The sequence below is a fragment of the Lissotriton vulgaris genome, chromosome 4_1 (assembly GCF_964263255.1).
Source record: "Lissotriton vulgaris chromosome 4_1, aLisVul1.2, whole genome shotgun sequence".
Classification (NCBI taxonomy): domain Eukaryota; kingdom Metazoa; phylum Chordata; class Amphibia; order Caudata; family Salamandridae; genus Lissotriton; species Lissotriton vulgaris.
In genome coordinates, this window is record NC_141691.1 from 526,563,115 (window position 1) to 526,575,133 (window position 12,019).

The 12,019-nt window shown below is 45.7% G+C and overlaps 1 protein-coding gene across 2 annotated transcripts in view; it reads right to left on the reverse strand.

Moving 5' to 3' along the window:
* LOC147721191 (apoptosis-inducing factor 1, mitochondrial-like) overlaps window positions 1–12,019 on the reverse strand; it is a 249,867-nt gene that overhangs the window by 172,097 nt on the left and 65,751 nt on the right. For both annotated transcript variants that reach the window (XM_086964674.1, XM_086964673.1), the window contains exon 7: window positions 990–1,120. In XM_086964674.1, coding sequence (XP_086820800.1) covers window positions 990–1,120 — 131 coding nt within the window. The remainder of the gene's footprint in view (window positions 1–989; window positions 1,121–12,019) is intronic.

The following is a 12,019-nucleotide window of genomic DNA, read 5'->3' on the forward strand; positions in this document are numbered from 1 at the left end:
CCTGATGAAGGGCATGCCAACTGAATGCCCGAAATGCATTGGATATGCTTTTTGATATGCATTGGATATGCTTTTTGATATCGCCTGATGTATGAAGGATCAAACACGATAAAATCTGACAAAAAACAATGAAAATCATGAAATAAAGATGATACTATGAAAATTGTTTGAAAGTGTTTTCTTTACAAAAGGAAACACGAAGAAGTGTGTGCCGATAAGGGATGACACCAGAGTTCCTCTGGTTTCACGGATAAAAGTGTTGTCATAATTTCCAGGTTCGTATTTTCATTGTTTTTTGCTCTATAGGTGGATGGGAACATAGGCTTTGCAAATTAGTGATGATCCAATGGAGAAAGCGCAGTTAAAGACACACAGGATTATCACTTGGTGGCTGGAGATTTTACCTACACTTTAAATTTAGAGTTGATTTACAGGCAGGAGGGTAATGGAGCAGTGCTCTACAATTTCTCATGGTAGCGGTTTCTCCCTATAATCCACTCAAGATTTATTGTAAGGTTAAGAACACAGAGTTTAGCCTTAAGTAGCTTGTCCCACTAAAAGAATCTTTGACACTGATCTTCACCAATCTGATACTTTGCAAGTGCTGTATAAATATTTATGCAACATTTCCAGGAAATGGGCTTAATTAAATGAATGTCTACACAGCTCACACCCTCCACATCAGTGGATACTAGTGAAAGCATTGAACACAACGGGCATTATTTAACTAGGTATTGGAAAATACTTAACGTGCAAGAGATGATAATTTACATAAAGTAAGACCCCCTTCTGTTAAGGCACAGACAAGATACAACCAATGAAACGCTGCTCTTACAGCATACAAAACTGCCATGAGCTAAAAATGTGAGCACAATCATTTCCATTCTTAACCATGTTTAAAAAGGATACAATTCCACCTGGAAATGTGCAAAACAAACGCTCATTAATTGAACTGCTGCTAATTATTCCTATTGTGGTGCTTCACTCACCTCCGCTCTTTTCCATTCCACTGTTTGAACCGCAATGTTTCTACAATATTTGGATCTTCTGAAAACCACAGCTCCTTGGAAAGGGGAGGGCGCATGTAAGGAGGATTATCTTCTTCTGATATGATCAACACCTTTAAAGAAAGAAAAAACAAATCTAGGCTTTGCATCAAGGGTATGTTCCTTTCAATCGAGGGAAAGAAGATTCACTCTCGTCTTGATTTTAACAACGCACTTTATCTGGGTGCACCAGAATACACCCTTCGTAGGCTGCAAACTGTACAGAACTGCGCAGCTCGCCTTCTACTTCAAATCCCTCATAGACACTCAGTGAGGACCGGACTGACTAGCCTTCATTGGCTACCGGTCCGGCAGAGAGTTCTGTTCAAGGCGCTATGTATAGCCCATCAAGCCTTCTGGGACATGGGACCTATCATCACCCGTGATCTGGTCACCCATTACATCCCAAATCGTAGTCTTCGTTCCAGCCAGACTCTCTTAGCAGTAGTCCCAAGAATAAAAAGATCTAGGACCGGCGGAAGGACGTTCATGTACAACGCAGCCAAGGCCTGGAATACTCTACAATTTCATCTCAGAGCCACTCAGAACCTTACTATGTTTCGCAAGCGACTGAAGACTCACCTATTCACATCCGCTTGCTAAAACCGTTGTTTTTTCCCCTTCCTTGTTCTCTGTAGGTCACGGTTATCCTAGCGCTTGGACGCCTTCGGGCAACAACTGCGCTCTATAAATCCCCAAGTTTACAAGTTTATATTCTGTATGGAAGAGACAGAAATAGAGGTCCACAAGTCTCAATTGATCCCTCATAAGCTTGTGAAGATAGGTAGGAAGTCCACATAATTGCCGTTTTGACTCCCTAATTGAACCCGTGCCTTACAATGGAAAGGGTTATCTTCCTGACAACACAATAGACTTTACACTTTGTCATCCAAATCCACAAATAATGTGTTGCAAGCCAGTACACCACCAAACAATCCAAAAGACATAAGAAAATTATGTTTATGTACCTGCCCTTTTGAATCACTATACATTTTGTGTAGAAGTTATTTTGTTGATGCCGAGTGAAATCATAAGTCCTTTAAAAATGTGGTTTTCTAGCTATACCCACAGGTCTAAACAGAGCACGGCTAGCTTGCAGGAAATATTGAAAGAACTCCTGACAAGTACACAAGATCGGAGATTACATGTTCTGCTCCATTACCACTGCAAGCCAGGTTGACACTGAAAAATTACAAATATCTTAAACATCAACCAGGTACATGCATGTTTCGATAATGCATCAGCTAACCAAGCACGGCAGTATTATTATTAGTTCTATGTAATCAACTTAGAAGATCCCACAAAAACTGACATTTGCGGGGAGCTTCCACTTTCAAAGAAGCCCCATGACTCGCCTTCTGGCATAAAATAAAAATTGTAGTGAAACTCTGTATGAATTGCATTACCGGTTAGCCATTATGACAGCCAATAAAAGACTAGATGACTGTCCAATTTAATGCCCACTTTGGCGTAGATTGGGTTGAGTGTGTTTATTCATTTATTTACTTTAGAGTTTTATACAGCACAAACTGGACGTAGATACCCATTAGTTCAGATGATGTCATACTGCTGCACCATTACATAGCAGTTGCTTCTGCTATTGTTTCCACTGAAGCACTTAAACCCCCATATATAATTTAAGACTCCCAATATTTTTCTAGTTCTGCCACCTCAGCTCCCTCCAGGCTAAGATCTACCAGAGTCTACCGTACAAAAATAAAAGCTCTGTATTTTTTCTTTCATATCAAGGCAAGATTTAAACACTAATATATTATACTGTGTTAACAATTTAATAAACTTATGCAGAAGTGTATTAAGAGAGAAGTAAAGGTTTGAGTTATTTGTCAGGTTCTATAAATTATTATAATTTTTTTTTAAAATAGGAATCCCACAAAACTGCAAAATGTAAAACCCAGGAATTAGATATTAGTTTTTTTTTCTATAGCTTAAATAAACAAATATAACAAGCATTTGCAATGCAATAGGTCTCGCATTAGGACATTTTGAGCTATTGGTATGGTAAATGAAATTTTTTTTATTTCTGTGCTGGTTTTGAAAATAGCTAAATTAATTAGCTTTGTCATTTACAATGCCAATAGTTATAACTTTCGCAAATGTGACACCTATAGCATTTGTAATGCAACATGTTTTGTATTTACGTGACTTAGATGTATTAATATTACAAATAACAATGTCTTAATTTTTTTTAAATCATTAATACTTAAATTTAAGTCATTTTAATTTATAATGGCAATAGCTTAAACTTTCGTAAATAACTTTTGTGAAGATTATGTTCAGTGTATTTTATTGTGACGAAAATCAAAGAACAGAATTGAAATATTAACATCTTTTTGTGACATTTGTAATAAAGCTTGAAACATTGAGAGAACATATTTGAACCAGTGATGCTGTGGTTGCGCAGAGTGATGCTGTGGTTGCTCAGAGTGATGCTGTGGTTGCGCAGAGTGATGCTGTGGTTGCGCAGAGTGATGCTGTGGTTGCGCAGCGTGATGCCGTGGTTGCGCAGAGCGGTGCCGTGGTTGCGCAGAGCGGTGCCGTGGTTGCGCAGAGCGGTGCCGTGGTTGCGCAGAGCGGTGCCGTGGTTGCGCAGAGCGGTGCCGTGGTTGCGCAGAGCGGTGCCGTGGTTGCGCAGAGCGGTGCCGTGGTTGCGCAGAGCGGTGCTGTGGTTGCGCAGAGCGGTGCTGTGGTTGCGCAGAGTGGTGCCGAGTGATAATGTGGTGGTGCCGAGTGATAATGTGGTGGTGCCGAGTGATAATGTGGTGGTGCCGAGTGATAATGTGGTGGTGCCGAGTGATAATGTGGTGGTGCCGAGTGATAATGTGGTGGTGCCGAGTGATAATGTGGTGGTGCCGAGTGATAATGTGGTGGTGCCGAGTGATAATGTGGTGGTGCCGAGTGATGCTGTGGTGGTGCCGAGTGATGCTGTGGTGGTGCCGAGTGATGCTGTGGTGGTGCCGAGTGATGCTGGGGTGGTGCCGAGTGATGCTGGGGTGGTGCCGAGTGATGCTGGGGTGGTGCTGAGTGATGCTGGGGTGGCGCTGAGTGATGCTGGGGTGGCGCTGAGTGATGCTGGGGTGGCGCTGAGTGATGCTGGGGTGGCGCTGAGTGATGCTGGGGTGGCGCGGAGTGTTGATGTGGTGATGCAGAGGGCAGAAAGGCACAAAAACTGAGTCTAAACAGAGAGCACAAAGGCACAAAAAACGAGTTTAACAGAGGGCATAAGGATGTGGCCAGCCTTGATTATTAAAAGTGATGACAGTGAATTTAAAATCGGATGAAAGAAACAAAAGTGAAATGAATAACCAAATTTAAACTACTCCTCAGGCACTTCAAGTGCAACTATTCTCAATAGAATCATATGTAGTCGATCTTGCACCTATTAATAGCAATGCTGACAAACTCGCCAGGTATAGAGAGCCACAGGGTATAAAGAGACACCCAAACATAATGCTCGTGGTGATATGTCCCTATCATTTACCAATTGCCGTTTTGGAAACTGAATCATACGTGCTTTTCAAGTCTAGGGGGTAACACTCAATTATTTAAAGAAACTCCTAATGCACTGTGGAAGTTGAAGAAATTGATGTACATAAACAGCATTCATTTCCCTTCTTCTCCCACTCCTCTCCCCGTGGGCACCATGAATACCGTAAATTATTGACCGTATCACTCTGCCAGTAAGAGCCCATACCCCTATGCATATGTACAGCCATTCTAGGCACCATGGCCTTTTACCCATTGGAATCCCCGGCTTCCCTCCTGCGCGTATTCTAAACCCCCTCTCTCATGCATAGGCCATGAAACCCTCTCCCCCTGTGCGACCCTGCTGCGAAAGGCAACTCTCCTGCTTGACCCGCACAAAACCCCCCCCCCATTCCCTCTTGAAGAGGCATCCTTCGCCTTAGCTGACGTAGCCCTCCCCAGCTGCACCTGACTGCCCCCGCTCTCTCTTGTACTGGTCGTAAGATCTCTCTCTCCCTCTCTCTCTCTATGTGACTCTGTCCCCGTGTCCACCCCGGCTCTCCCTCCCTTCTCCTCACATGGGCAAGCCGTAAAACTTCTTCTACAAGATCCCGTCCTTGAGAGTCATGGCCGCGCCTGACCAACACCTCCTTTCTTTCCATGAATGCCCCTCTGTTGACAAGCCTTCCCTCCGCGCCCGATTGTCCACGCGGCATGACTACCACTCCTTTGATGACCCCTTCCCCCGAGTCCGGCTGACCACACGTGTCCGAGGCCATCGCCTAAGCCAGGAGATACCATTTACTGCCCTTATTGTATGAAGTCACTCCTCTTCAAAGGACCCACTATTGATCCTAGCCACCCCCTGGGCTATGGTCAGGCGCACACATCCCAAACAGTTGACGGAACACTCAGCTGCGTGATTGCCCTCCCCTCTTATCAGCAGGTCAAGGGTTCCTATTGTGAACATATGTGGGGTAGGATTGACACGAGGATTACAGGGATGTCTTTCTTTTGCGTCACACTGTCCTGATTGTACTATCAAGTGTTTTGTAAGGTATAAAAGAAAGAGTCTCAGCTCACTTGTCAGAGCACCTCCCGAAAGACACTGTGTTTCGTGTCCGAAATGACTGGCTCTCCTCATGAGAATTAAACTCTGTTCTTGATTCCTGCTTCCAGCGCCCGTCTCTTTATTTGGTAATTATTCAACATGGGAACTAAGAGGCGGTTTGCGCCAGCGGCCTGGGCATCGATAGAATTATGGGCTCATGTTCAACAATTGGCGTCCCAACGCGGGGCCCATCAGTGACATAAGGTTCGGTAAGAGAGATCCAGACGAAGAAGTGAACATCTAAATGATCGGGGTATGCCTGCCTTGAGAGGGCCCTCGCCCGGCTGCCGATCGAAAGAACTTCACCAATTCTGAACGGACCTCTCTTGAGTGACCTATTGTCCTGACTGGAATCCCACAGGAATGCTACACGGAGTAAGAGAACGATCGGGCGCTGGAGGAGGAAGATGAAGAACTGTCCGTATGGTCCGGTCCGGGTAAGATTAAGTAGGGTGTTTTTACGCCTGATTGGTAGGGTGGTTCTATCCACCTGATTGATTGATTGTTTGTATTGAAATCGGTATTTGTATACTGATACTGTTGGTATTGGTTCATTTAGCTTTGAATGCTACTTGACATATTGGTTCTCTTTTGAGAACGAGACATTCTCTGTTTGCAAACAGCGGCGAATAGGAACGTCGTCCCTCTTTGCAGATAGAGAAGGGTAGGTAATGCAGACTTTTGTCCCCGTTGTAATCCGTCATGCCTACTTTTCTCCCCACTGGATTGTTTGAAATCGATTAATAATCGATTGTTGCTCTTTTGAGATCTTCCCTGTCTACAAACTGAGACGAGTAGAAATATTCTGTCTTCCTTTCTGGATAGCGAAGGGCAGGTAATGCAGACGTTTGTCCCCGTTGTAATCCGTCATGCCTGTTTTTCTCCCCACTGATTGGTTGGTTGCCTGGACATTGTTGTTCCAGGAATTGTTTCGTTTGAGGTATTTTCTGCCTGCAAACAACGTGGAGTAGAAATATTCTATCTAGTCTTTGCAAGTAGTAAAGGGTAGGTTATGCCCCTTTGTGAATTCGTCAGTCCTACCCACTCCCCACTGTTTGGTTATTTGGGGGGTAGCTCGCATGGTCCGCCCAGGAGACTACCCTTATGGAGGACATATGCTCCCCGCTCATGGGCCATTTAGTGGAAGTAGACCATCTGGTCCGTCCAGGAGGCTACCCTAGTAAGTGGAAGTACATCGCTCGGTCTGTCCAGGATGATACCCTAATGAAGGAATATATGTTCCCCTTTTTGATCGATAATCTCGTTCCACCCCGGACCATTTATTGGAGGGAACTCGTCTGGTCCGTCCAGAAGTACCCCCTAGTGAAAAGGACACATAAAAATATGAAGTGATCACCGTTCCCTACTAACAGAAAACTTTAGCTCGAAACACGCTAAGGAAGAGAAAGAAAAATAAAAAGAAATCAGGCTAAGTCAGTAACCCCCTGATGAGCTTTTGACTTCACTAAAAATAAGAAACATTAGAAATAGTTCGTAATAAGAAATATAAAATGGCGAAAAGTTTGGCAGCAAAGATAGCCACGAGGTAGCTAGGCTCTACTGCCTATTCCTGCTCCCGACATGTCTGCCTCATTGCCCGCCACGCCCAAATAACGGTCACATGAAATAGAAACAACTCAATAGGTACCTACCCCCATTCCGGAAGCTCCCGAAGTGCAACAGGTCCGCGGTTACGCCCATCCGGAAGGCGAGGCCTCGAGGCACGAGGGGCTCGCCTGGCTGCGGTCAGTAGGAGATGATGTTGGGCGGGCGGTCCAAAGAATGACAAGGACCTCTCCATCCCTTCTCTTCTGCCGCCCTGCAGGCCGCGGGGAGAGAGGGGGCTGTCTTGCCTCGGCCACCGACCACCCCTCTCTCTCACCCGATCCGGCTTTCGTTGATGGGCGAAGCCAAGGCAAGAATGGCGGCACTTCTTTGTGCTATAATGGCCGCAACTACACCCAACGCCTGACAGTTGCAGGTAGTCCCGCCACATGCCATCGACTGCATAGTTACAGGTAGTCCCGCCACATGTCCACCCCTGGAGAGTTGGAGGTAGTCCCGCCACCTGTCAAAAAGGAAGGGGGGGGGGCTGTCTTGCCTCAGCCGCCGACCACCCCCCCCCATCTTCGATAGCCAGCACGGCCAATGTCGAGGCGACGGAGCCGAGGAACGGCGCGGGGTCGCTGGAAGGGGGAGGTGACGCGAACGAGCCTCCCCCACCTCCCTCCAGGTGGAGGCTTCCAGCGACACCCCAATGCTCTTACTTAAAGAGGGTCAACATCAAAAAACGGTCTTTTGCCCAGGACGGGCACGCACCCCATGCCTTCTCTCCTCAACCTTGAAGATTCTATAAGAGCCGGGGGGCACCCCGATCCCTCCGCATGGGCGCCCCCGCCCCCTTCACTGGGAACCACGACATCGGTGCAACTCCTGCCGGCGCCAGCCTCGGATTGGAAACGGCTAAAATGCAGCCACGGCACAGACTTGTTTAGTTCCGGTGGAACACCAGAATGACCCGGTAGGAAAATTGTTGCCGCCCTCCCCACTCTTTGACTAATGGTCCATATTGTTAGACTGTTAACCACATAGCACAAACTTTTTGAACTGCCAACGGAAGGTTCTGGTCCAACCATACGAGACTGGAGACATTCTGACTATGCTGGAACTCGCCTGACCCCACCCAAAATGGCGCCGACACAAAATGAGACGTTTTGAATAAACTTTGTTGCACCCTGACCACGCAGCTTTTTGCCCCGAGATATGTATGTAGTTTTCTTGGATAATGAAAGTAGATACGAAGGATATTGAGTATGTGCTTGGACAATGAACTGACTTAGGGTGGGTACTGATTATGATTTGGAAAATGAATTGGTGTAATTTAGGTAATGAATGAACATTGGATAATGAATTTATGAATTTATTAAAGATGAATTACTGACATGCATCATGCTTGCTCTGTAGGGAAGTTTAATACGATTTTATTGCACTGCTGCACTTTATGCAATGAACTGCCACCAGCTTCGTTCTTCTTATGTACAGTTTCAATCTGCTTCGTAGCCGGCCCACTGAGTTGTAGGCCTGTATTTGTACCTCAACACTTTTTATTAAAAGTATTTTGAAAAAGAAAGCATGGTTGTAGCAGTTGCATTAATGAGTTTTGGATGTCTTGCTACTGTAAGCGAAGAATAAGTATGATGAAAGATGTAGATCAAAAGGGATCAGATATTTAGCAGCTACATTACGTGTCACAGGCAGCCAGAAAAGTGTTTTAGACACCCTTAAAACGACACCACCGAAATGCCACCTGACCGTCACCCTTGTACCTGACGAAGAGGGTTGCGACCAAGTAACTCATGTAGATACGCAGATCGTCAATGATTATCTATCTGACATTACTGGTCCCTCTGGGCTTAAACGCCGAGATGGTAAAGAAAGGCAGTACGTGGAGATAGGTCGAGTAAATGGTAGGTAAAAACATTTTCGGACTACTGCATGCTGATGTACTTTGAATGCTGCCCCCCCCCCCACCCCTTCTTTCTCCTCCCTTCTGCAGGTCACATCAGAACGGCGGCTGAAGTGTGGAAGAGCGATGGTCGGACCACCGACGAAAAGGGAAAGAGGGAATAAGTGTGTAGTCCTCATAACGATAAGTTTTAAAAAGACGTAGACTTAAACATGACTGTTCCTCCTTAGAACATAGCGACTGGGAGGATGGACTGACATAGAAACTAGACAGGTACTGAATGACGAAAAATTGACTAGAAAGGACATGTTAAATAATGTAACTGGACGTTTGACTAGGTAGGGAAAGAAAAATATACGGGTAAGGGTTGCCACGGCACCACCCGTCTGGGAAGTTAGAAATGTTGCTGATGTTCAAAATGCACTGCACCCCCCTTTCTCACACTCTTATAGATATAGCCAAGCTGCCCGACTGTTCTCCCGATCAATACTTGCCGTTGCCTCAGCCTGGAGAACTTCCCACCAAAGGAAGGAACTGAAAATGGTTTAAGATCCAACCATGGGTAAATAGCGCGACCAGGTTAACTTCTGACCGACCAACCGAGGTGTAAGTATTGGCAATTGAGAACACTCACAGAGATAACGGGCGAGAAGGAAAAGGAGGGAAGGGTAAAAAGAGCTAAGCACGTAGATAAATAGGATAGTAAAGATACGTAGGATGTAAAACAGATCTTGTTGGCTAACAATTGTTTCCTGTCTTGTCGTGAATGTCTTATATATGTGTAATACATGTGCCGTCTTCCCTGTCTGAGTTTGTGTGTGTGTAATGTACGGATTTATGTCTTCCCTCTGTCTGTATCTGCGTGTTACCTGACCTTTGCTGTTCTGTGTTGTGAGCGCACTAAATGACCTATTTTCGTACACGTCTCTCTCTCTCTCTCACCACCCCCTTATCTCTCTCTCTCTCTCTCTCTCGCTCTCTCTCTCTACATGTCATACGTGTACCGAATGGCTCGTTTAGATTGCGGACGACTCTCACTCTCTATGAGAGTCTCCCTATTTTCTCTCCCTCTTTTTGGTAAAATTGTGCCCCACCGGCACCAGTCTGATTTGATACATATTGAACGCGAAGGTGTTCAGCGAAATTAACCGAAACTAAAATGATTGTATCTCGCCATATTACTGCCTCTCCTTTCTGCAAAATGAATGAACTTGAATTGGCTGAGAAGGAAAGGACAGGTAAGACGACTAAAGTCCCCCGAATCTGGCCATTTATAGGGGAACTGTATGTCCATGGCACCTTATGACTGTTCTTCAGAGACGAACGCCAACGTCTAGATTGACCCCCAATGCCCAGATTGCCCCACCCCCTTTTGCACCCAAGCGCGAGCGCCCGAAGCATCCCCGCCCCATTTTTGATAGACCCCAGTCGCTGTCCTGGATATAAACATGATGACCATGAGTAACTGTTGACCATCGAGAAAATATTGTTCTGCCTGACTCTCGATGATGGCACCCCCGCCCTGTTTGAAAAGATTAGCCAGTCCTGAAGTAAAATGCTCCGTAATGTTGAATATGATGAAATGCACAGTTGATGGGAATATCATTTATCCTCACTTGAGTTATAAATAGGACGATGAATAAACCTGCCATGAACTCAGTAGGAATGCTGACACATGCACTGCTTGGTAATGGACCTCTGACTGTGACCAATGAGCGTATCTCCCAAATGCGTAGAATTGAGGGAGGAATTCACATGCGTAGATATCTTCTTCTGCCATTTCTCTAAAACCTTGTCTTGTACCTATTCAAAGATTCACGATCACCGAAGGAGATGGGTCAGATGTGATGTACAGCCCGACTGCGGATCTTGGGACACGTGTGACCTCGACCAAAGGTGGAGCCGCAGAGCAACAGGATACGGGACGAGACCGCAATTTCAACGTGGAAAATGAAAAATGATGGGCCGCCTTGAAGCCCTCCGTCTGCTAACCCACGTGTGCCTGGAGTCTCCATCCCCCTTCTTTGGGCTCGATTGATGGGCCTGCCTGCTTGTTATCCTTTGCTCCCTTGGTCCCTTTTGTGTGTCCCAGGAACTCTGACTCAACTCCGCTCTCTCTCTCTCTCCTATCGACTATTTGAACCATGCTCACCCTCTTTTCCACGTGACTTTTTGCCAAAAGGAAGAACTGCCTTCATATGGGAATAGGGTGTTGCCACAGAAATATAGGTGCCGAGCATAAGGCGCCGCCAAACGGATTGTTTAGGGAACAGGACTGTGGTCTAACAGCAGAGGACTGACCGCACCCTGCAACGCGAAAGGATAGAACTGAGCTGGACCTATAGCTCCACCGCCGGTGCTCAACAGCGCCAACGAAAGTACTCGGACTAGAGCCTACCAGTGATGGCTCACTGATAAAAAGACACTGTGACGAAGAAATCTTGTGTATTGAACTGAATTCCGCTCTCAACTACCTGGTCAAAACTGTTCATTGGTCACATTTTTAAGTTAGAAAGATTTATGCTATGTAGTGCGTTTAATTGTCTGGAACACAACGAAAATGCAATTTCCTATGTGCTGCATTCTGCCCATCACCTCGACTGTCTATGATTATATGCCAAATGTTAGTATCGACAAAATGCTAATTCATCAACGATGCCTGACTACCTGTAAACCCATCAATTACAAAAATGACTGCTGTAATGTAAAAAGGGGCGACTGTGGAAGTTGAAGAAATTGATGTACATAAACAGCATTCATTTCCCTTCTTCTCCCACTCCTCTCCCCGTGGGCACCATGAATACCGTAAATTATTGACCGTATCACTCTGCCAGTAAGAGCCCATACCCCTATGCATATGTACAGCCATTCTAGGCACCATGGCCTTTTACCCATTGGAATCCCCGGCTTCCC